At 39.3% G+C, this 25,106-nt stretch overlaps 1 protein-coding gene across 1 annotated transcript in view; it reads right to left on the reverse strand.

Moving 5' to 3' along the window:
* FAM81B (family with sequence similarity 81 member B) overlaps positions 1 to 23,984 on the reverse strand; it is a 38,967-nt gene extending 14,983 nt beyond the window's left edge. Inside the window, exons 1-4 of the mRNA XM_037012046.2 lie at positions 23,903 to 23,984; positions 20,420 to 20,484; positions 8,178 to 8,421; positions 2,792 to 2,910 (exon numbers count right to left, since the gene is read on the reverse strand). Of these exons, the coding sequence (XP_036867941.2) occupies positions 2,792 to 2,910; positions 8,178 to 8,421; positions 20,420 to 20,463 (407 nt within the window). The 5' untranslated portion in view covers positions 20,464 to 20,484; positions 23,903 to 23,984. The remainder of the gene's footprint in view (positions 1 to 2,791; positions 2,911 to 8,177; positions 8,422 to 20,419; positions 20,485 to 23,902) is intronic.
* Between the last annotated feature and the right edge of the window lie 1,122 nt (positions 23,985 to 25,106).

Raw genomic sequence — 25,106 nt, forward strand, 5'->3', positions numbered from 1 at the left:
ATACTGCAGGCCTCCTCTCCTTCCTCAGCCTGTTGTACTTCAACATTTTTCTCAGGCATGAATTGGCAAGGAGGGAGGTCCTAGATGAAATAACACATTTGCATCTTCACTTACACATTCCTAGTTGTTCTGTGTCACTGATCTGAATCTCTAAAGGGACATTTCCTATCTCTCCTCTGACCCACCCAAATCCCTAGGTTGCTTTGTTCAGATTATCTGGCCTAGCCTTTTAGGATTATGCCTCTTGATTGAAGGAAATGGTTAGGTTTAACGGTCTGAAGAGGACTCTGTCAGTCCAAACATCACAGTATTTGAAAGTGTGTTCTTTTGTAGTTAGCAGTTATGGCAACTTCCATGTTACATTAAAGATAGAGCTTTTGTTTCCCTTCTTTTACTTTTAACTGGCATTTACAACTCAAGTAAGAGGAGTGGAGTAAAAATGTCTTTATTCTACCAGATGTCCTTCCCTTTTCAGAAAGTTGACAATATCCATATTATCGATTTTTCTTCAAAGGACATGACTGGTGTTTTTAATCACACATAGACACAATTTATCATTTTTTCTATATGCAAATCTGCCTTAAGGTTCCAAATAGCCAAGTATGGCTAGAAGGTTGGCTCCTGTGGCTGCTACAGATGGTAAGTCATAGTTATCCCTCTGGGTGCCTTTCACATACTTACATTGTTTTTGAACTTGAAACTCATCTGTCAAATAGAGGAGAGGGTGTCAAAGGCAAGCAGACAACTTTGAGAACTTCATCTCATTGGAAGTACTTGCTTTTAAACTGCCACTATATTGGGGTGGGAAAGGTGTAAAATTTAAAGCATATCATCATTATCAACTACTAAGTTTGATTTACGAAGCAGTAAAGTGTTTGATAGGAATTGTTAAAATAATGAACTTAGTTTCACTTATGCCAAAATGCTAATTGGAATTAAGGTCAATATATGTTGAAAGACAGTAATTAATCTGTCTCACCTTGTCCATTAGTCAGTCACTTGCCTGGCAAAACTATAGAAAGAAGCAGGAGAGGAAGGGTGAATTTAAGTCATGGCTTTTAGCCAGACTCTGTCTCTGATTACCAAATAGATTTAAGTAGTTTTCCTAAAAGGGAGACATTTCAAGGGAAAATAAGGCCTTTTCCTAAAATCAGTCCTTAAGATTTAAGGGGAAGGTAACTGAACAATTGGAGAGCAAGATTGAACAACAGGAGGCGCCTGATTTTCCCTTTCTCAGTGGCTGCACCAAATGAACAGCTACACACAGATCAATTTCCTCTAAGAAAAACCGAGAAACTAGAGACCCTTACATGTTGGTCAACTAAGAAAATACCCACATCAAAATGGGTAGGAAATACTGTACAGTATATGTGTGTGCATGTGTATGTATACATAGGTACTAATCCTGTAGAATCTGGTTCTAATATCTGTTACTTGCTCTGGTGTTTCATGGCTAGTGCTTTAGGCCGTTGACATTTCTCACCTTGACTGCTGTAACAGGCTTCCTTGTATCTTCATGCCCTCCTTCTGTAGCCAAATTTAGCTACTAGAATGTCACTAAATATGTCACCCCCCTTACTTAAAATCTTTCCACGGCTATTTATAACCTTCTACACATAAAGTTCATACTTTTTACTTAGCTCACAAGATCCCTCATCATCCAAGTCTAGACCACTTGTCTAACTTCATCTCCCAGTATCCCATCTCTCCCTTAAATGCAAACCCCAAAATATCATAACTAAAATATTCTTCTTACAGGTAGGCCTGTGAATAAGTCATAGTAATTTATCCCTGAGTTATTTTGCATATGTTATTCCACCTGTGTGAAGTACCTTTCCCACCCTTCCTTGTCTAGCTAACTGCTACAAATCAAACCTCATCTCAAGTGTTACCTCCTCCAGGAAGCCTTCCCTATGCCCAGTCTGATTCAGATAGTCCCATAGCACCCCAGGCTTTCATTATTTGTTCACTTGATTGCTTGTATTTGGAGCTTGTTTTCCCGGGTAGACTGTACAGCTATAGGAATGGCATATGATTATATAGCATATATGACATATGGCTTTGTACATTTTTTGTTGAATGGACAGCTATCCTATGAGAGATTTGTCTTATGTGTCAATCACCTAATTCTTATTTGGTCATTAATACTTCAGAGCAGATTAACAAGTTGGAGGTGGGGCTATTCTGGGAGAAGGGAAAGGTGTTGGTGGAAGATGTAGGCATGGAAAGGTGTCCATGGCCAGCCATTCACAAGTCATCATTGATGTCTACTGGAGTGGTCCTGCCACTATACATACCTACAGATTTTTGCTGACCTGTATACCATTCTTTTTATTTAAAAATCTTATATGAAAGATGTTGCTCAACATTTTATTCATTTGGGAGTAAATCCCTTTTATTAAGACTTTAATATGTAATTCTTGTATTTTGAAAATATTTTTATCAGTGTTTGATTTATCTGGGGATTTTATATGTGGCTGTGAGAGTGAGTGAGTGTGTAGATATTGGCACTTGGAGAGCTGAGGACTGTAAAGTTAATACTCTCATCACTTGCACATGGAACCAAACTGGACGTTCAGTATATACAAGGGGTCTTTAATAGAACCATCAGATCCAGTGGGTAGCATGAGGCTTTCCAATTCAATGATATACTTTCTCAACTACCACCTCTCATCAGTTTAGCTCAATAAAAAGACAGTAACTTATTTTCTGCAATATGAAATTTACTTGAGAATGAGAATCAGTGGCCAAGGCCTGACTGCTAAGTGTTAGTAAATGTGCTGCTGCTTACCTGGCCACTCTTCCTCGAAGATCTCCAACACCTTGAAGGTGTTTGGTGTTTAGCTCCTGTACTGCAAAATTAGTTCCTGTGGCAGCCTGGTCTCGAACTCTTATTTGGTCTTCTAAAATCTGTAATTTTGAGTTAAAATCCCCATTAATTTCCTGTCATACATGATAAGATCATATCACTTAAAGAAGAGGTTACCAAATCAAGTGGATTTTCCTAGTTAGGCTGATCGTGCAGATGAGTGAGAGAGTCCTGTGCCCGAGAGAAGGGATCCCTGCTTTGTCTGAGGGAGGCAGCAACAGCCTGATTGCTTCCAGGTGTGAATGATAGTTCAGCACTGTTCAACAAGAGCCAGATACCCGCAGATTTTATTTTATTTTAAATCTCTCAACTTTTAATATTGACATCTTAGTCAAAATATTTTATAAATACTATATGGACCAAACAAAACATACTTAGGCACTGTTATGCCCATGAGTTGCCATTTGGCCATCATTGATATAAAAGCTTTTCACAAAAACCAATTTCAGAATTGGTGGTAAGTTTAGAAAAAGGGATCCTTCATGTGACATTAGCAAGGCCCTTTACAGATTGAATCAGAACCACAGTGAAGCTAATAGAACTAACACAAGCAAATCTGAACCAGTGTTCACACACATGTAATGAAAAAGGTTTGTTGTTCTCAATTTTTTAGAGAACATGAGTGTTTTATGGCTAGAGTGTGTTCGATTTTTCCCTTGAGTATTCTTAGTCACGTCTTCCATATGTCGTGGTGTTCTAAAATAGAGCTGCCTGTTCTGTACCACCGGTTGGTAGTCCCAACATTAGTTTTAAATGTTTCCGAGCTCATATAAAAGTATTAATTGAAAAATTGAAATAAAACCTGCTGGTCCATAGAAAAAGTTGTATCTTTATATTCAAATCAATTCCAGTGTAAAGTGAAGACATATAAAAAATAATTTGCATTTACTCAGAAAAAGTGAGAGTGTAGGACTTTGGAAAATTCAAATTTGTAATTTAGGGAAACATTCAAGGTTAGTTATTATATTTGACCAAGACCTGAACTATGTTTAAACCTATGTTTATGAATTTCTCAAGGAAAAGATTTTTGTGGCAAACGAATTACAGAGATTTCAAAAACCATATAAAGAATCTTTGCCATTTGTAGACTGGCAGATTGAGACAATGCAAGAACAAATAAAACTTTAAATGAAGACGTAAAAGTGTCAAAAACACTACAGTTTTTTTGTTTTTATTTGTTTGTTTTTGCATGTGTGCAGATGTCTAAGTCTGTCTGGGCTTCTATAGCAAAATACCACAGGATGAGTGGCTTATAAACAACAGAAATTTGTTACTCACAGTTCTGGAGGCTGGAAGACCAAAACCAGTTGCACACAAGTCTGGTTGCTGGTGAGGACCCTCTTTCAGGTGGCAGACTGCCTACTACTTGCTGTGTCTTCACACGGTAGAATGGCCTGGGAGGTCTGTGGGGTCTCTTATGAGATCACTGATCTCACCCAGGAGGACTCCACCCTCATGACTTAAGCCCTTTTCAAAGGTCCTTCCTCCTAACACCATCACATTAGGCATTAGATTTCAACATACGAAATTTGGATGTTGGGAGAACACAGACATCAGACCATTGCAGTAGGTGTTCTGCCTTGTTTTGGTAAATAATAGTAGTGAAAGGGAACCTTCCTTACTAAATACTAAAACATTGTGTGAAACAAGGCTAAGTAAATTAGTGTACCTAAATAGGTATGTATAGCTTAAAAGATCAATGGAATGTAATGAAGACATTGTCAAGTGTAAGGAAGAAATAACGCTATACTTGAGACTCACAAATCAATGAAGGAGCAATTTCACAAATGGTATTGGGATCTCTGGTTACTTATTTAGAAAACAATCAGTTTAGATCCTTACCTCATGTCATACATCAATATAGTTTTAAAAAATAGTTTATAAATAAAAGTAAAATGTTGAGCCATAAAAATAACAGTAATAGAGATGATTTCACTCTTTGAATAAAATTTCTATTCTTAAGTGAGAGATTTGTAATTACAAAGCAATATATTGGGATGTTTAACTTTATATAAAACTTGTAAAAACATTGTAAACATAAGATATAAACAACAAACTGGAAAAACATTTATAGCAAATGTTATTGCTAAGGATTTCAGTGGTGTGCTACAATCAGCATGCACTTGTTCATGAGAGCCAGTTGTACATTACTTCTTTACATCTTTGTGTTTGGTGTTTTGGTGTTTGAAATAAATCATAGTGAGAGTACTTAGATCATGGAAATGGGCATACACTGTAAACCAGGTTTTTATCCCCTCCAAAAATTGATTGCTGATTGTTAAACATTTACCAAAGTACCACTGGTTATTATCCTTAATTAATAACAAAAACTCATCAAATCAATAAGAATTAAAAAGCTCTAAAATCTCAAAGATAAATTGGCAAAAGACATTACCAGATTATTGACAGAGAAAATGCAAATTGTTATAGCCACTTTTTAAAAATGGGAAAAAAAAAAGCTCTCATTTCTATCCCATCAAATTTGCAAAGTTAAAACAATAAATCTCAATGCTGGCATAGGCACAGTGAAAGAGCACTCATCTAATCCTAATGGAAGGGTAAATAGGTATAAACTTTGTGGAAACTAATTTGGCAACAAGCATCAAAAGCTTTCACAACATTCATACCCTGGTAATAACATTTCTCACAATAAATGCAATGGAAGTAATCCAAATACGTTTATGCACAAAGATATTTCGATATTAGGAGATAATTAAGCAAATCATGGGGTATGCACAATGCAAAGTGCTTTTAATGACATTTGAAAGTTTATGATATAATTTTATGTTAAAGATTATGTTTACAAATGTAATCTCAGACTCCTAAATGTAATGTGTGGAAGGACTAAAAGGAAATGCATCCGGGTGTTTGTAGAAACTGCCATTTTGTGGTGAAATTATGAGAAGTTTTTTCCACAGGTTTTCAACTTTTTCCCTAAACTTTTAAAATAATTACAATGAGCAAGAATTGCTTTTATGAGTTGGGGGGGTGGGAGGGACAGAATAAAGCAATATTATATTCTCTTTCGAGATTAAAAATAAATTTTAAAACTTGTAATTAGCTGCCAGCTTAAAAAAGAAATGGTTTTTTTAAAGGAACAAGCAAGTTAACTGCTGCAATTACAGTTGATTAAAAAACAATCATTTTTCATTCCTTTTAAAGACCTGTCAAGCTTCAGCTCACACTTGTATCTCTCTTGCTAGCCATTTTGCAAACAGGCTAACCTGATGGATGACTTTGTTTTTAAAAAACACTTAAATATCATCCCTCTCTCTAAAGGTGCTTAAAATTTTAGAGTCTTAGCCATTTACTAACTATAGTTAGTTAGTAGTTTTTTTCTCCATCATGTCTTAATTATGTTTAAACTATGTGTCTAACTATGTTTAATTATCTAAGCCTTTAAAATATTTTCTAGTTTAGCTTTTTACACAGACCCGTCCTCCTTATTTTCCCTATATATGCCAAACTCTTGAACAGGATTGCAAATATTTTGAGATTTTACAGTTTTTGGAAAATGTTTGGCTTTTTCTTTTTTCAAAGCTAATCTAAGATAATCAATTATTGTAGGAAAAGAAGTGCTTAGCAAGATTTCTAGAGATCTGGGAACTTTTCCCCCTTAATGTTAAAAGTATTTTGTTGGGGTATAATTAATATGTATTAAAAGGTACAAATCAAAGTAACCATGTCACCATCACCTTTTAGATCAAAATATAGAACATTCCAGAAGCATTTTGATACATTTCTGAGAATACTGTTCTTTTTTCAGTAAATAACAGGTTTTGACTCCTAAATTAGGATCTTATTTTAGTGTTAATGCTGTGCTTACTTAATTTTCTCATTAAATCAAAGGCATTGAGCTGCTTTCTGTTGTAACTTTCATGGCCCTTTACTATAAGTAGAAACACCTTCAACCACTTTGAGACATGGCATTGACTTGTTAGGCACTGATGTAAATTTAATACATGTTAAATACCAATAAAGTGCCTTTTAAAACCTCGCTAAGATTTTGTAACTTTCCACATGCCTCCAAATGCATTATGTGTTTTTCCAGACCCTAGAGATAGAGAATAAATTAATAAATATTCAAAGTCACGAAGAAGTCATTGCTGGGTTAATCATAAGTTTTCTATTATTTTGTAAGATCCACTATTCTTGCTGATAGTAGAAGAGGACATGTATTGTGGGAGGGCATTGTCATCAGTTTTCTCATGATAATTCCACAAATTTTTGGTCAACTTCCTAAAATGTAATCTCTGGAATCCTTGTCTAGAAGTTGCCTCCACAGATCCATTGTGTCCATGCACCTTTAACTGCTTGGAAAAAATTGCAGTAGAACACTATTATCTTGGTTTAACTCAAGCATTTTTTTTTTTAATCAGAAACCCTATTTTTCCTTCAGTACTTTAAACATCATTCATTCATTCATTCATTCACTCAGGAAATTTTTACAAAATGCTAACTACTAAGCTCTGTCATCACCTCGTGTGGGATTTAGCAGTGAAACAAAACAAGTCCCTGCCCTCATGGAGATTATATTTTAGAAGAGGAAAACAAATAGTAAACCAATACAGACCATGGTAGTTTGCTTATCACAGTGATCTGCATCATAGAGATAGTGTATGTGTGTGTGTGTGTGTGTGTGTGTGTGTGTGTGTGTGTGTGTGTGTGTGTGTAAAGGAGATAATGAATTGTTGGCATTGGGAGGGGTGCTATTTGGTAGAGTGTCAAAGAAATCTCTCTGATAAAGTGATCTTTGAGCAGAGAGACCGGAAGGAAATGAAGAACATCATAGGAATATCTAGGAGAAGATGATCCAGTCAGAGTGAAAAGCAAGTGCAAAAGCCCTGTAGCCAGAGCATGTTTGGTATGTTCTAGAAAGATCTGGGAGGCCAGTGCGGCTAGAGTGAGAGAGAGGGTTGGGAGATGGGGCCAGAGAAATCTTTGCAGTCATATTGTGATGGACCCATGAGCCATCATTCCCAATGCATTATGACAACCTCTTTTTGAAATTATCACATAAGTAGAATCTTGGAACTTTAGATTAAAATAAGAATCTTAGCATAATGTCTGACATAATGTTTAACAATTGGGTTTGCTGTCACAAAATAGATACTCACTGAACAGTTTTTAATAGAATTTCCTTCTCTTGTGGCATAAATGAGCAGTTGAAAATTTTGACTGTTTCCCTCTGGGTAAACTATATTGTAATCATTTAAACTTAAACAATAGCAACTCATTTCTGTAGTTGTAAAATGACATTGATGCCTTGCCAACCAATACTGCCAACATATAGGAAATAAAGAACTACCTCAATGTTTTGGCTGAGTTTTTTAACAATGCTGGTGATGGTCTGGATATGGTTTTCCAGTAGCTTCCTGGCGAGTGACTCCTCTTTTCGAAAGCCATGGGTCGCCTGAAGACAAGCAGCGATGTCTGCCTTGATGCGGAAGGCTCGTTCAAGAAGGAAAGCTATGGTGCGCTCCTGGCTCTTCAGTCTTTCTGCTGGCTGACTTCTCTGAGTGTTTGGAATGACAGGCAGAAAACATTGACCCCTGGTCAGGAAAAGGAAACAATGCCAGGATGTTACATGAGTGAGCTGCAGGAGCCAGAATCAGAACCTGCACCCTTAATTCTACGCCTATATTTTTTTCCCTGCAAGAATTTGGTAGGGTTTGAAGCATCTGCGTGGATAGAATCATGGTTTATGTCTCACCTAAGAATCAGATCTGACTTATGCCTTCATCTCGAATCATGCATTTCTCATGTTTCCCAAGCAGGAATTGCCTTATATTTTACCCAATATTCCAACAGGCTAAATTGGGTCCACATAAATTTCATGCCTGGTAATTCTATATTGAGGAGAGGGCTGCCTGCTAAGCTGGCAGAAATGATAGCTCCAAAGCAAAGATTAACGAGAGTTCAACAAAAGTTAACAAAGTAAATTAGAAAAGGAAAAGGACAAGAGCTATGGATAGTTAGTATTAGGATGTACAAAACCCCGATAGCCTGTCTCAGCACTAGTATATTACTCTTTTCCTTCACTAATACATTTCTTGACAGAGGAGTAACTTTTGTTATGTTTGTTTATTTACTTCGCTTTCTTCTGTGACCTAGTTTCTGAAGTCATACACACTCACTTGTGCTTTCGTGCTTTTCCTTAAGCAAGTCACTAAATTCAGCCTCCACTCAAAGGAAGGGGAATTGGGCTCCAGTTCTTGAGTAATGGAGTATCAAAGAATTTGTGGTCATTTAAAACTACCTCACTGTCACAATTATCTAACTGGCTTCTGTCTCCAGTGGCACCTACCCTTGAACCCTCTCCTCATGCTGCCATCAGAATAATTTGTTGGAAACCAAGTCTGGACTTGCTCTGAGGTGGGTATCTAGGTGTGAGTGGGGGTTTCTGTGGGGCTCAGAGGACAGACTTTGGTCCTATGGAAAATATTGCCATTCCCCTTGCCTGAGGGCCTGGGTCTCCACATAGCCCTCAGGGGAGGCTCCTTCGACCACAGTGCTCCTCTGCTCAGCTCTGGTTGGTCTTCAGGAGACTCACTTAGCTTCAGCCTCCCAGGAAAATTTAAGCTCTCAGTAAGCAAGAGAGTTAAGACCTAGAGTGAACAAGTCAACTAAAGAAAATCTGCCCCAGAGGGTCGTGACAGATCATGTGCGACATAACACACCAAGAAAGGAAATGAGCTACATAGTTCCTCAGGAGCATAAGTACGCTGTGGCCACTGTGGTCCCCATCGAAATGCTGAACTAGCCTTGACTACTGGCTTCCCATCCTCCTTCCCTCCTACAATCTTGAAGACTTAGAAAGAAAAAGAGAAAAATGAAAAACTCCTGGGAAGTGGGGGCTGTTTCAAACTGGTGAATGTTTGGGGTGGTGTAGTGGGTGCTGTGTAGGTACCACCCAGCTCCCCTTTTAGGAAGGAAGGACTGTTTTCTCCAACCTCTGGGAGTGCCTCTGGCCAGCAGATCTCCGCTGCTGGCTTTGTCTGGGAACTGCCTTAGTGAAGAGATTCACCTTGTCTGGGTCATGCCCACTTCCTGAGGCAGCTCAAATTCAGTGATTGGTCAGTGTGTGGGTGTAAAGGCCTGGCACATTTGCTCCATCTCAGAACAGCTTTCAAGGCGCATCTCAGCTTCAGAGCTCCCTGTGGGGTAAGCTAAAATCTTTGTGGATTTTGCATCATCACAATAATTTTCTTTTTCCCAATTCTTTTTCCTTCCCTTCCACAGGTGTGATCCCAGAGCACTCCATAAAAGCCTTCTGCTCACCAGTCTGTGTCTCAGAGCCTGTTCCCAGGCAAACCAACCTCAAGTGTCTCATCATGGCTGTGGGAGGGTAAAGTGGGGAAGAGGAGCCTTGTACTCTGCTTTTGCTTCTTCATCTCCACTGCCTTGGGACACTGCTCCATTCACGTGAAATTTCAGACACTAGTCTGAGGGTCCTCAACAGGAAGTCAGGCGAGACAGAAGACCTGTGTTAGTAGGAAGCTGAGTACAAGAACAAAATCTTGGAGAGCCACTGACCTTGGGAGTTGTATCTACACTGTCCTATCTCCTCAAGCTCCCGGGTAGGAAAGCAACTGCTCTAATGTTAGTTCTTCCTGAGGAAACAAAGGAGAAAGCCTGACAGGACAAGTTATTTTGTAAGATGGGAAGTGTGCCTGGGCCTCATCTATACCCCACCTCATGAGTTTATTGGAGGTGACAAGACATTGGAAAGCAGAGTGTGGCTAAAATCCCCAGGGGAAAATGAACTCGCAAGCCAAAACAACAGGACATTTGAGGAGCACAGTCTTTTTGAAAACCAACTAGCCAATAATCTACTGGATTACAGATTCCTAACCTAAGAAAAACACAGATATGTAACAAGAAAATTTTTAAAGGCTAATAAACAAAATTGAAAGATAAGGGAAGATATTAGCAAAATGAAAACAAAAAACTAGAAAACAAAAATTATACATAGAAATATAAGGCATGAAAAATATAATAGTTGAAATAAGAATAAAAGATGGCATATATATATATGACAGAAGAAATAGCTAAAGAATGAACTAGTGATTTAGAAGATCAAAGTGAGGAAATTTACCAGACAGAAGAAGGAACAAACAACTTGGAGATGTCAAGGTCAGAATTTGACATTTGCATGTGTCTGACTCCAAAATCAAATGTGAACTCCCATGTATTTCTATCATTCCAAGAGAGAACAAACAGAAGCAGGGGACACACTCTGATTAATGCTGCTCATGTGACCTAATAGAGGGACAGCAGAAATGACACAGAAGTGTCCCCAGGCCCCATATCCACTCTTTCCTTAGTTCTTTCTTTCTCTCTTTGTCCTGGCCACCGTTGTGTCCTCTGCTTTGCATCTGAACAAAGAGCGCATCCTCCATATAGCAGCTAGAGTAGTCTTTCTAAAAGTGTGGTAACTCTTGCCCACTTAAGGCCCTCTGATAGCTTTACCATTTCTGAGAATGAAATCCTCATTCTCCTTTCCCACCTCATCTCATCCCATTCTTCCCTCCCTTCCCTCTATTCAGCATCATGTTTGTCTTCTTTCTGTCCTTCAAACACACCAAGCTATTTCTTAGCTCTGAGCCTTGGCACTTGCTGTTCCTTTTTCTCAGAATGCTTTTCCCTGAAGTCACTTCATAGCTGCCTCCTTCTCATTGTTTAGGTCTCAATTCCAATATCCTCTCTTCAGACAAGCCTCTCTGTCATTCGCTTTTTATCATAATACCCCATTTCATTTTCTTCAAGACATTTGTCATCCATCACCTAGACTTACTTACTTGTGTTTGTTCTTATTTTGCCCTCTGTTGTAGAATGAAAGCTCCTGTATGCAGTTGCTGTATCTAACTGGTTCTCCACAGTGTCCCCAAAACTGAGAAGAGTGCCTGGTACATAGTAAATGATCAATAAATGTTGACTGACTGACTTCTCTAGCTGGACTGTTTGCACCCTTAAGGATCAGTTAGAAAACTGGAGGAAAAATGGTTCCATAAAGCTGTAAGTAGGTAGAGCCTTAAGGTTTTCAGTATCCACTCTTGAGCAGGACAAAATAGCCTCAGACTGAGTGAGATTCCTCTTTCCTAGCACCTGCCCACCTAGGGACCAAGAAGGCTTTGCTAAGGGTCTCATGAGATTCCATCTACCACTCATTTGGCTCAAAAATGTTCTTCCAGAAAATTACCAATTGGAACCTCATGTATATAAAATGCATTCCTCTAAAACCCTGACATACTGGCAGTGCTCCCCCTCGATTAGATGTATGGGTCACAGAAATGAAGAGGGTGTCAGGCCCTGTTGATCGTGACACAGCCTAGTGGTGGACTGTGGGTTTGCTTGCTCTTTCCCTTGGGCTAGTGTGTCTTTCTGGCCTTGGGACAATCTACAGTTTGGATGTGCCTGTGAAAGGGTATGTGATCTCCAGTCTTCGGTGTACATATAGACACTTGTAAACTGTGCTGCATTCCTCAGAATGTGTTTTCTCTTAGGTGTCCCCAGTGTGGCAGTCACTGTTGGTTACCTTCTTCAGAGCCAGCCCCCCTCTGCCTGATTTTGTTCATCTTCCTGTCCTCCATGTTCTTCAAGGAGGGCAAGCTAATCATGTGGTCCCATTCTTCTAGGTTGAGATGCAACTGAATTATGTAGAAGCATGTGAAACAGTTCTGTCCAGTGAGGTGGAAGGGGAAAGATGTTGTGGGGCTTCTGGGTAGGTTCTGGCCTTCCAGAAGAGATACATGAGAAGAAACTCCCTTCTTTGCCAGATGCCAATCATGTCTGTGTGTGATGCCTGGGACCCCTGACGCTGTCCTGGAATCACAATGGAGAAGAGGACAGCAGGAAGGAAAGATAGAAAACACCTGGATGCTTGATGATGATGCTAAAGACTCTACATTAACCAAATCTAGATTTTTTCAAAATGTAAGCTAATCAATGTCCTTACATTTGTGCCTTTTTGGTTCAAATTTTTGTGACATGCAGCTGAAAGTGCTGTACCTCTAACAACTGTATCAGTTAAATAGAAATATATCAGTAAATATAATGTCTGCTCTATCCATGCCCACTATATAATGGTCCGTCCCTTACGGAACTTGATCTAATTTAGTGTTTCTCAAAGAAACTTGAATTATTTTCATGGGGGTTTGGGAAGATAGGGAGTTCTTACAGTACAGATTCCTTTGCTCCACTGTGGACCTTGTAAATCAAAGTCTTCAGGGTTGCGGGGGACAGAGCAATAGTATTTTGAATAAGTACTTAGGTGATTCTCATGTATTCTAAAGACTGAACACCACTGATTTAGTTACCACTGTTCATGCAAATCAGTGAATAATATAAAGCAGGATATACAATGAAGTGCTGAAGTCCGAGATATGGAATGTAAGCTCTCAAGTTCTGTGGACATTCAGAAGCAACTTGGCAAGTTGGAAGGCAATAGACAGGATAGATTACAGGTTCCACCACTTGCTACACAAGTGTTTCAGTTAGTTCTTTAAGCAGGGCTAACAGGGTCTACTTCACTGCATCATCGTAAATTCTCAAATAAGTTGTAAGAAACGTTTTATAGGGTCGTGAAACCAATGCTGGACAGCCAGCCACACTGCAGTCTGGGTTACGAGGGGCCCATGTGCACCTACTCTTCAGGTGTGCTCTTGACTGGAGTCAAGATTGCACTCAGAGCACAAGGAATCAGACCTAGGCCAACAGAGGGGTCAGTAGAACAGTGCTGGCACCTCAGATGCCACTCTGTGGTCCTGCCTGTCAGAATTGGCCTCAACGTTGCTCTTTGGCACACTGAAGGAAGTCTCTAAGGAGGGTAGTATCTGGTGTGATGCAGATGTATTTACCTGCAACCATGGGGACAATAAGTGGCATAGAAATGCTGGACTGTATAGTTTCCTTTAGTTTTTAAATTTTATTTTTAGAAGTTACATTTAAGTAGAGAGCATTCCTTTTTGAAATTTCTTTTCATGCTAAGATTTACTATTGATTGGAATATTATTTATTAATGATGCTTAATGAGGTACCAAGTGAAGCTCTGTGTATTTCTATGCATGATTCCTACAAGATAAACAGCTTATGTTTTTTTTCTATTTCCATTACCATAAAAAAAGAGAACATTGTTTTCCTACTGACCTTTCCAAATCAACAACTAGAAAAACATATGTGAGCATTCTTAGTCTTCTAAGAGAGATTCCTCATGATACCATTGTTCAAATCATTGATCATCCCAAAGGTTAAAAACGGAGGCCTTTCACTACTAGTAACAAGATGTGGCCACTCTGATTCTCTCAGTAAACAAATAAAAAAATAAAGCAACTGCTCTATTAATATGGTATGTCAATGGGACTTATATATAAATTTAACTATGAAAGGGAAGAAATAACTGAATATTCCAGACTAGTCCAGATGGAGTTACTAACCACAAGAGGAAGAATTCCTAGGGGGCCTTTTCAGAGAGGTATTTGGGCTTTACATAAATCATCGCTTATGTAGCTGACAATGACATCTGAACAGATTTTCCACAAACTGAGTTCTGTTTCTCTGCAATTCGGTGTGACTTGCACCAGCTGTGCTGTTTGTCGCTGGCAGATGTGTTGGTACATAGAACCTCTCACTTCTCTGCCTGTTCTGTTCTTGTGAATAGAGCACTAAATTTACCTAGGAGATTCTGATAATCATTTTGGCAACCAGTAACACAACTCAACATTTTGAAAATTTAAATCCTTCTCTGGAACATGAAAGAGTATAACTGGAGAAGATTTTAATTTATGACTAGTTATATTCTCAGTGCTAGAGCCTGCAAAATGTTTGTGTGTGTGTGTGTGTGTGTGTGTGTGTGTGTGTGTGTGTGTGTGTGTGTGTGTGTAAGTGAAATTTTTTGGAACATTTGGTGCCTCACAGAAATAATCTGTGAGTTTGTGTGCAGAGTGATGAAATTGAAAATACATTTTCTATAGTTTCTTCATTGCTTGTTTCTAAGCACCCTGGCAGATGGATTTTGGTGGCTATAGAAGTCTCCACTGCTGACTTTTACATAGGGCTGGATGTTCTAGGCGGGTGAGGGAGGTACCAGGTTTCGGTGGGCACAGTCCAGAAGAAGCGGACCAAGGCCACTGGGGTTGGGCCTGCACAGGGTCTGTGTAGAGGAGCCTGGAAAGGAGAGGACCCCAAGCAGGGACATGGCCAACAAAAGGCTGGAGAAAGACTGGTTGTGGATCTTGTTCAGTGAAAAGTTACAGACTACACGAGGCAAACTACTCAAGTTCAGTAAAATTCTCAGTAAAATTCCAGAATTAGTGATGCATCTGCTGTGATGGGCTTTCTTGTGGAGGCAATCACGTTGCAAATTCCAGAGTCTTTTGTGAATGAGGGTGTGGTGGATGTCAGGTAACCATGTAAACTGCAGCAGCAAATTGTTTTGATAATATTTGGAGTTCTTATAGCTTTTTGTAATGCTGTTGAGACACTCCCATATTACCTTGCTATTTTGGTTGTGTGTGTTACTTATATGAGTCTCCAGGGGAAAGAACAGTGTAGTTGAAGTCAAAGACCAGGGTTCAAGTTCTGCCTCGACCACTTAGTACCTTTAACCTCTCTTCAGTTGTGCAAAGAGAGCTCCTTGTCTTTCCTGTGGAGATCGCGACTCCCGCCCTACCCAGCTGGCTGAAAGATATTAATTTACATAATGTTGCTGAAGTGCTTTGTATGTCTTCAAGAGTCATATGTGTGTTATTATAATTATTAGTAGTTATTAGATGGTGTTATGGGCTGAATTGTGTCCCCACAAAAAGATATGTTGATGTCTAACCGCTAGTACCTCAGAATGTGCTCTTATTTGGAAGTAGGTTATTACAGATGTAATTAGTTAAGATGAGGCCATACTAGGGTGAGGTGGGCCCCTGATCTGGTATGACTGATGTCCTTATATGAAGATGGCCTTGTGAAGACAGAGACACAAGTATTAGCTGTGATGATGGAGGCAGAGAGTGGGGTGGTGCATCTGGAAGCCAGGGAGCACAGGGCCTGCCGGCTGCCTCCCGAAGCTGGGAGAGGAGATTGAGAAAGACTCCCTCGAAGCCCCGGGAAGGAACCAGGCCTTCCGGCCCCTGGATTTCAGACTTGAGACCTCCAGGATTGTGAGACAATGAACATCAGCTGCTTGAAGCCACTCAGGTTGTGGTGCCGTGTTACGGCAGCCGTAGGGAACTAATACAGGTGCTAGATTATTTGAGGGCAGTTCCTGGCTCAGGAGAAATGTAGGGAATTTGCTAGTACACTGCTTATTTCTGTGTAACACTTGAAGTCATTATATCACTTTCATAACATTATTTCACTTCATCCCCATGACTGCCCCTGATGTAAGAAAGTTTTTCTGAATTTAGTTGGAAATTGAGGCTTGTAGATTATTAGGAACTCAGCTGGAAACAACTTAACCTGGCTCTTTGACTCTTTTCCTTGTATCACAGCAGCTTTGTTTAGACCAACTAGTAGCTCCTACTGTCATATTTATTTTTCTCAGAGAGACAAGATATGTTTATTCCTCTGCTTTTACATATATATAAAATACATAACTTACTCCCCACATCCTGTGCTTTTCACCCCAGGCGCTCCGGTTTGGCTCACTGCTCTCTGCGTTTTTGAGATGGGCATCTTCAGGAACTGAGAAGGGACTCTGCCCGACCTCAGCACAGTTCTGCCACTTGAGCAGGAAATTGTAGGTGTGGTGAGAATCCAGAGAGCCTCCCAGGGCAGGAGGGACATGCCTGATGGGGCAGCTCCGGCCCTGACTGGTGTGGGGGCTGCTGTGGCTGATGCCTGGTCCCTGTAGCTGCGTCTGCCCACAGCCAGCCTTGTCCACCACAGGCCAGGGGCAGTGAGAAAATGCTAGAGGGAAGAATAAAGCACAGCACTGTGTCTGATGGCAGGGGTGCCCAGGTACAGCTAAGATGCTGTGAGTCCAAGATGCCTACAACCCACAAAGGGGCACCTTTGGAGGAAGCAGAAATCTGCAGTGGCCTCACATCTTCCCTGCTCCAGGGAGGGCTGGAAGTGATGAGGTCCCAGGGTGCCTGTGTGTGTGTGTGTGTGTGTGTGTGTGTGTGTGTGTGTGTGTGTGTGTGTGTGTGTGTGTGTGTGTGTGTGTGTGTGTGTGTGAAGAGGATAGCTGGCAGGGAGTGTGGACTTTGGTGTATCATGGACATAGATTTCTGGGTTAGAATCTTGGTTCTGTGACAGCACTGTGTGCCTTGGGCAAATATTTGACTCCTGTGAATCCCGGTGTCTTCATCTTTAAAATAATGACACTGTCCACCTCTTGGGGTTATTGGGAGTATCAAATGAGAAGGTTAACACAGAGCAAGAGCTGGGAGCTCCAACAGTGAGTACGGGCAGTGGGGCCAGGGCACTATGCATAGGGGGGAGAGAGTCCACCAAGTAATAAAAACTTGCCAACAACCAAGAATGCCCCACGTTTCCCTTTCTTCATAAGCTACACAGATTATTTTGGGCTTTCCAACCTGGGAGCTAGTTGCCCTCAAAGATGGGTGTGATATTGTAAAATACAACTCAAAAGATCTCCAACCTAACATGCACCCCATAGCTCAACCAACAGTGTTTATTCTCCCTTTTCTCATGGACTGTCATGTGAAATACGTCATCTTCATGTAGCAACAGAGACAGTAAATCACGGTATAGTGACTGTCTGCCATAGCACTAAGAAAAAACCTTGAAAATGAATATGTTCTAGACCCTGAATGCCATATTCTACTCACAAAGAGAAATCATTAACCATTTATTATTTTGTTCATTTGACATACTGAAAGTCTTATGTATCCAAATTTTAAATACCATTGTTTGGCTGTTAACCAGACTCTATCTTCCCAAAATGTACTCCTGAGAGACGTATTGGCTGTCGCCCAGCCCAGACTCCTCCTCAGTATGATTTCATTTCCCTAGCTCAGACAGCAGGACACTTCAGGTTTACACTTCCCTCCTTTTTAGTCCAGCCATCTTCACTCTCTTGCTGTTTCTGCGACACCACAGGAATTTTCCAGCTTTAGAAACTTTGCTCTGTCCCCACATGTCCACAAAGCCAATTCCTTCATCTCCTGGTTTTTGCTCAACTGCCAGCTTCTCAATGAAGCCTGCCTTCATCAAGCTATCTAAAATTGCATGTCTCTTCCTCTTGCTAGAACAGAAGCTCCATAGTGCCTGGCGTGTAGTAGATGCACAATAAATATTTGTTAAGTGAATAAGCAGTAACAACCAGTTTTTGAAGACCGAATAATCTTAGGGATGGAAGATACCTTAGAACTATTTGACTCAGTGGTGAGAAACTCTTTTAAAGAGGGTCAACTGAAGAAAAATAAAAAGATTTATAGGCAGAATTTGTTCAAAATTAAATCCCATCCTGGGCATAATGTTTGTTCTTAAATCTTAGCCACTTTATTACATAAAAGAATGTTTATGAAAAACTGTGGGCAGAGTTCAGAAGGAGCAAGAGGCTGCTTTTTAATCTGCATCCTGGCAGTGAAATCTGGACCTTATCGTGGATACAGACAGCCCTTGGGACTCTGGCTGCTCATCACCCATCCCTTCAAACCTCACCCCATTCTGGAGAAGAGGCAGATTGTCCAGAGAAGAAAAGATGCTGCCTTTCTCAAGCCCACAAAGCTGACTTGAGGCAAATTCAAGAGTAGCCTGAGGTGCTTGGCCTCCATGCAGTGCTCCTGCCAGCAGCAGAAGAAAAAGAGCTTTGTTGCCTTTCTGCTCAGTGAGGCTTACATGAGCATCACGTACACTTCATGAAATCTCTGGATGTCTATTTATTGTGAATTGAACACATGTGCAAATCGGATTTATTTTTTGCCATTAATATAATATTACCATAATTGTCCTATAAATGATTGCAAACATTCCGCCTCCCCCTGTTCCATGGATTATTAATACGACCTAAGAACAAGTACTCATACTGTGTGGGTGGCGTTCCAACTGCCTGAGGCTGAGAAGGGCCTGTGAACCCTCAGCCTGCCTCTCTTTTTAATGTGCATATCTCTAGCCAACCCTTTTTCATACGATGTGTATTACCTCTTTTGTTGCTGGATTTTTACTTTTTTCATTTGTTATTATTTTAGTATTATTATATTTAGTATCATTTATATTTTAGTATTATTAGTTATATTTAGTATTTTAGTATTACCCATAAGTATACCCATATAGATTTATAAGGCAGAACCAGGAGGAATTTGTTCTCTCATCTCCTGAGATGAAGGTCACCAGCCTGGGCTAATGAAATCCCCTTGGCTTCGTATCGGAATTCGACAAATCAGAAGAATGACCTCTACTTTCCATTTGTCATGTGGAGAGTCAGGCATGGACAAGTCTCCCTTTTCTCCTTGGGTGGCAAAATTATCAATTATATCCATTTTTGGATATATATACTTACTTTTGTGCATACCAAATCATTGTCTTTAACTCATAAAAATGTCATCTATTCAAATGTTGTAATTTTAAACATTAAAAAAATCCTTTCCCCTTGTTTGGCTCCATTTTCTCTAAATTACAACCTCATCACATAAATAAACAAAAGTTATTGGCAGCATGAAAAGAAACACTGTGGTTGAACTCTTGGCGATGTGTTAAATTCAGTTAACTGAAACAGAAATTTTTAATCGCAAACACAGTGATAAATATCAGTGCATTTAAAAATTTTATCATCTTCATTGTTAAAGGTAATTCAAAAAAGAAAACTCAATATTTAGATTTTTTTTCATAACATTGACTCATTTAGTTTGGTCACTTTTCTTCTGTGGTCATGAGGTATATTTTAGGATCAGAATTAGTTTAAAGCTGCAGTGGGTCCTAGAGAGCTTCTAATCCAGCCTCTCCATTTAGCAAGGGAAAGAACCAACGCCAAGAGATACTCTAGGACTGACTGGAGAGGTCAGACAGAAACGGCGGAAGGCCTGATACTAAATCCCAAGTGCCCTGAAAACATTAATGAGTGCATGAGACCAAATCCTCCTTGGACATACAGGAGAGAGAACAACTCAAATTAATATGAATTGCTTCTGCAATCCTGCCTTTACAAATGGAATTCTAGGACCTTTTGGACACTGCATCAATGGGCCACGTATCTGTATTATGTTTTATTTCCAAGTCCCCGGAGTTGTCCCTGTTCTGTAGACCTTCGCTGGATGAGCCCCAGGAGTGGCACTGGAAACAGCAGAAACAAAATTTTCTGACGAATAACTTATTTCAAATTTTCCTGAGTATCATTGCCTATGCATTATTGTATTCATAAATTTATAAGAATCTATAGAAGTTTTTTTTTTTAAAGGAAGCAGTAAAATTGGTTTGCACTGTCATTCAGAAAGGAATAGCATAGAGAGGTTTGTCTTTCTGAGATGGTTTAATGAGGTCTCTTCTGAAAGCAGACAACTAGTTTAGATGAACTCAGAGATCTCATTCGGACACTAATCTCTAACTCATTAAGTACAGTATGTAGTTAAAACTAGTTGTGATTTACAGACTTACTTGTCAACATATTCGACTAGATCTGTAGAATTCTTGGTTGTCATGTTGGCTGAAGATAATCTTACCTAAAACAAAGGTTATGGGTTTAAAATGTATCATTAGCTACTTAACAGGGAAATCTTATCCATCTCATCCTTATATAAATGTTATAATTTTAAATAGAATGTATCCTATAGATCATAGACCACCAACCCAGTTACTTTTATCTTGCACGTGCCCTATTTGTATCACTACAAAGGAAAACCAAAATCAAGTTCTGGAAAGATACCAGGGAACTGCATTTCATAAATTTGGTATCACAGGAAAACTTTCTGAAAAAGTCAAAGCTATAGATTATTCTTAGACAATTTTTTTTCTTTTTCTTTTTATTAAGATATCATTGATATACACTCTTATGAAGGTTTCACAAGAAAAACAGTGTGGTTATTACATTCACCCTTATTATGGAGTCTGCCCCCATACCCCATTGCAGTCACTGTCCATCAGTGTAGTAAGATGCCACAGAGTCCCTATTTGTCTTCTCTGAGCTACACTGTCTTCCCTGTAACCCCACACACACCATGTGTGCCAATCATGATATCCCACAATCCCCTTCTTCCCTCTCCACCCACCCTCCCCTACCCCTCCCCTTTGGTAACCACTAGTCCTTTCTTGGAGTCTGTGAGTCTGCTGCTATTTTGTTCCTTCAGTTTTGCTTTGTTGTTATACTACACAATGAGGGAAATCATTTGGTATTTGTCTTTCTCTGCCTGACTTATTTCACTGAGCATAATACCCTCTAGCTCCATCCATATTGTTGCAAATGATAGGATTTGTTTCTTATGGCTGAATAGTGTTCCATTGTATATATGTACCACATCTTCTTTATTCATTCATCTTAGACAATTTTTTAATGAAAAATCCAATGGTTATTGTCTGAGTTACTAAAGAGGTCTTTACAGGGTAGATTATTCCTGAATGCTGATTTCTGAGAGGCATCAACTAATTTTCAAAAACAAAGTCAAAACTAAAAAATAATTCTAACCAGGTAATTTTGTTTTCTAAGAAATTTGGATGTCAGATGACTATATTCAATAGGAAATGAAAGTACAGAGCACAGTTATGTACATAACTTACTACTATTAGCCAGCTGGTCATATAAATGCTTAACTAGTTCATTAAAATGGTCTTATCATAAAGTTCTATGTGCATGAAAGTTCACAGTTTTACGGCATTTCTGGGAGGAAAGAGGATACCAAATGGCCTCAGTGTTTTGCATATGCGGAAACTTTTAAACCCTAATGTTCTTTTATTTTTGTAAGAACAGGACACAGATTTATCCTCACTTAATAGTCTTTCACTGAACAGGTACAATAGGGAGAATATGAGTGGTATTCCACCTCAGTTTAAACTTAAACCAAGTACATTACTTGGATATTTTTCTTGATTTATGTTATTGTATACTATAATGGTGAGCAGAATATGCATGCAGAAATCATTCCTTTTGCAACTGCCTAAGGGACTACCACTTCTTCTTAATTTAAGGCCTAGGAAATTTAGTTGAAAACCTCTCTTCTTCAGTAAAACTTAAGAAAAAAAAAAAAAGTAAGTCCATCGTCAAGAAAGCTAATAAAGAATACCTGACAGTGGTTAGGCCTCTGATGTAGCCCACTTAGGGGTGGGCAGCTAAGACCAGGCTCACGGCCACCGAGGATGAAGCCAGTGAACCACCACGACAGTGCTTCAGACCCTCTCACCCTGTTGCCGAGTGGGGTTTGCAATAGGTCTGATGCTCTGAAGCCAGGCCTTCCCCTTGAGAATGGATACACCGACTCACTGGGCACCCAGGTGTCATGTTACGGAAACCATCCTAACTCCCTAGAGCACATGACTGGTCTTCTGCTCCGATTTGCATTTTAACTCCAGGTTCCAGCTGGACTAGTGCTGCGTCCTGTGCTGCTCACCTATTAACGCCAGCTCTTCCCTTCTCACCTTTCCACCACTACCCCTGGCCTGTGAGGTCTGTTTGTGTATCTCCTTAGTGACCAGCTGGTCCCTGGCCTTACTAAATTTGGGATCTAGTAGCCCTTTGTAAGTATCTGTGGAATGAAAGAGTATGTGAATATTGTATCCAAAGACACTAAATTACTGGGTTATTGTCTTCTTTTCTCCATCTGGTGTGAAACTCTTGGATGTATATGTTTTATTTTAATTTCATTACTTTTTAAGTTTTATTTGGAAGACCATTAATAGTATCCTCTTAAAAACACACCTACCATTCACATACTTTTAAAGCAACAAATGTTAAACCTGGTGATAGAGGAAAATCTAGAAAAATATAGAAAAGTCAAAGATACAGAAAAAGAATCTCATAATTCTGCTACCGAGAGCAAAAGCCATATTAACGTTGCATATTTCTTCTTCTATGCAATATTTTATGTAAGACAGTATTTGAGTTTTTATATCTTTGCTGTTGAATATAGAAGTCAGCTCTGTTTTATCACTATTCCTACCAGCTAGAATGTAATTATTGGTGGTTATTATGGGGCTTTTTGCATGTGTCAGTTTTTACCTATTTCATACAATACTTTAAAATGTTACGGTCCTTTATGGCTTAATGGCCTATAAAAATACTTTCACATATATGATGTGATTTCATTCTTCCAACAGTTCTGTAGGTAGGAATCACTACCTTTGCCTATGGATAACACTAGTTACCTTAAGTAGCTGAAATCTTTCTTTATTACAGAAAGAATTTGAGATGATTATTTTTGTAGGTGAGGAATCTGGGAATCAGAGAAGTAATGTATTTGCTCAAGATCATGTAGATGATGATAATAATCTTAGCTATGACTGAATCTTTCCTACCTGCTGCATCCTTTACTGTAGCAGCTCATTCATACTACACATCTTTGTATGCTAAGTCTAATTAGCCTGTTTCACAGAGGAGGAAATAGAGGTGAAGTAATAGCTGAAAGTCACACAGCTAGTATGTGGTACAACCAAAAGAGACTCAAAAAATCAATTCTTGATATCACACTAGCTTTCCAGTGCTCTTTGCATCATGAGAGCCTGCATTTACTGGTCAGGCATACAAGAATTACAAAGTCTAAAGACACTGCTTTGAATTTCCTTTTTCATTAATGGAGAAGATACAGCAAGTACCAATAAAAGAGACATTCTATTTAGCTATTCTCTTTCTCAGGTTAGAGCTAAAGTCTATGCCTTGAATTCATCATAGTTCTTTTGACTCTTCATAAAAAATAAATTATGAAATTGTCAACTTTTAGCCTTATATATTAAAATGAATTTATTAAAAAATTAGAACCCTTTAAATTTCCAGCTTGTGCTATCATCAGTCACTTTGTCAAAGCAGAACAAACAGGAAATGTAGGTAGTGAAAAGAAAAGCAACCCCTGCAGGACTCAGAACTCTCTGAACAACGCTAAGCTTTAAAGCTGAACAAAATATTCTATTTTTATAGGAATGTCTAAAAGTACTTGCTTGCTTTTCTTGGTCACTGGCTGAGCCAGGAAGGGGGCCATCAGGTTTATCCGGCTGTTTCTCTGCAGTCAGGGAGGCACTTTTGTTTGCATCTGTATCTAGGCAACCAGAATGCTGAATCAGATGAGGAACTATACAGCAAATGAATTTTTGCAGTGGTGGTAACTTTTTTTTTTCTAAGTGAGAGCAATTTCCCTACATATGGTGAAGGTTAAAAGGAGGCTTCCAATTTGTTTTACACTCCCCTCTTACCTCCTCCCCTACCCCAACTCTCCCCTGGGCACCCTCACCGCTACAGTCGGAAGAGCTATTATATTGGTATTTCCATTAGACATTTAGGAAACATTTTGAGATGTGCTCATTTAGATCAAACTGTTCTAAAATAACAGGGAATGGTTGCTCACCCTATTGTACCTAAACCTTCCAAGGATCTTATTTGGAATTTATTACCTTGTTTATATGTAATAAGAAATATATGTGAGATAGAAAACTTAAAAGACTTTAAGTAATTCATGAGATAAATACCTGAACTCATGATATTTGATTTCCTGGCTTTATTTTTTGTTGATTTGATTTTTTTGAAAGGGAACAGAGGTTCTCTCTCTCTCTCTCTCTCTCTTTCTCTCTCTTAGAAGGACTAAGGAAACTCAATCGCATCCTGACTAAAGTCTTCATGTTTCTGGGTCATTTTCCCGGGGTGGGCAGGATCTGTGATGTCAGTCATGTCAGGCCGTTAAGTCCCTGGGCTTTAGTTTCAGGGGTTTTCCTTAATGCTCATTGTCATAAAACCAGTACGTCCTTTGGCTTTTTGTTTCATCAGTGGGGTAGTGGTTGTTTTTAAACAGATTTCACATTTTCCCATGATGTCACCTTCACGGTTAAAAAGAGACCAGATGCCATCAAATCAGACAAAAAAAATCAATGCTGTACCTCCAACGCGTCCTCCCAGAACACTAGTTAAGGAAGCAAATTCTTCTAGGCCTCTAGGGGGAGTATCACAAAGAATGAAGCAATAACGACAGGTGAGGTGAGTCAGGGATTTAAGTAAATGAAAATACCTAACTTTGGCTTTGTAGGGGAAATTTTGTTCAGTAATTTGGGTAGAAGAGTGTGGATTGTTTTAGCTCTGAAGTATTTTCCTGAGTTTTAAAATTGGAATTTGAACATTTTGTTAATACTACTTGGCCTTCACTTAAGAGATTAA

This window comes from Manis javanica, chromosome 1 (genome assembly GCF_040802235.1).
Source record: "Manis javanica isolate MJ-LG chromosome 1, MJ_LKY, whole genome shotgun sequence".
In the NCBI taxonomy this organism is placed as follows: Eukaryota; Metazoa; Chordata; class Mammalia; order Pholidota; family Manidae; genus Manis; species Manis javanica.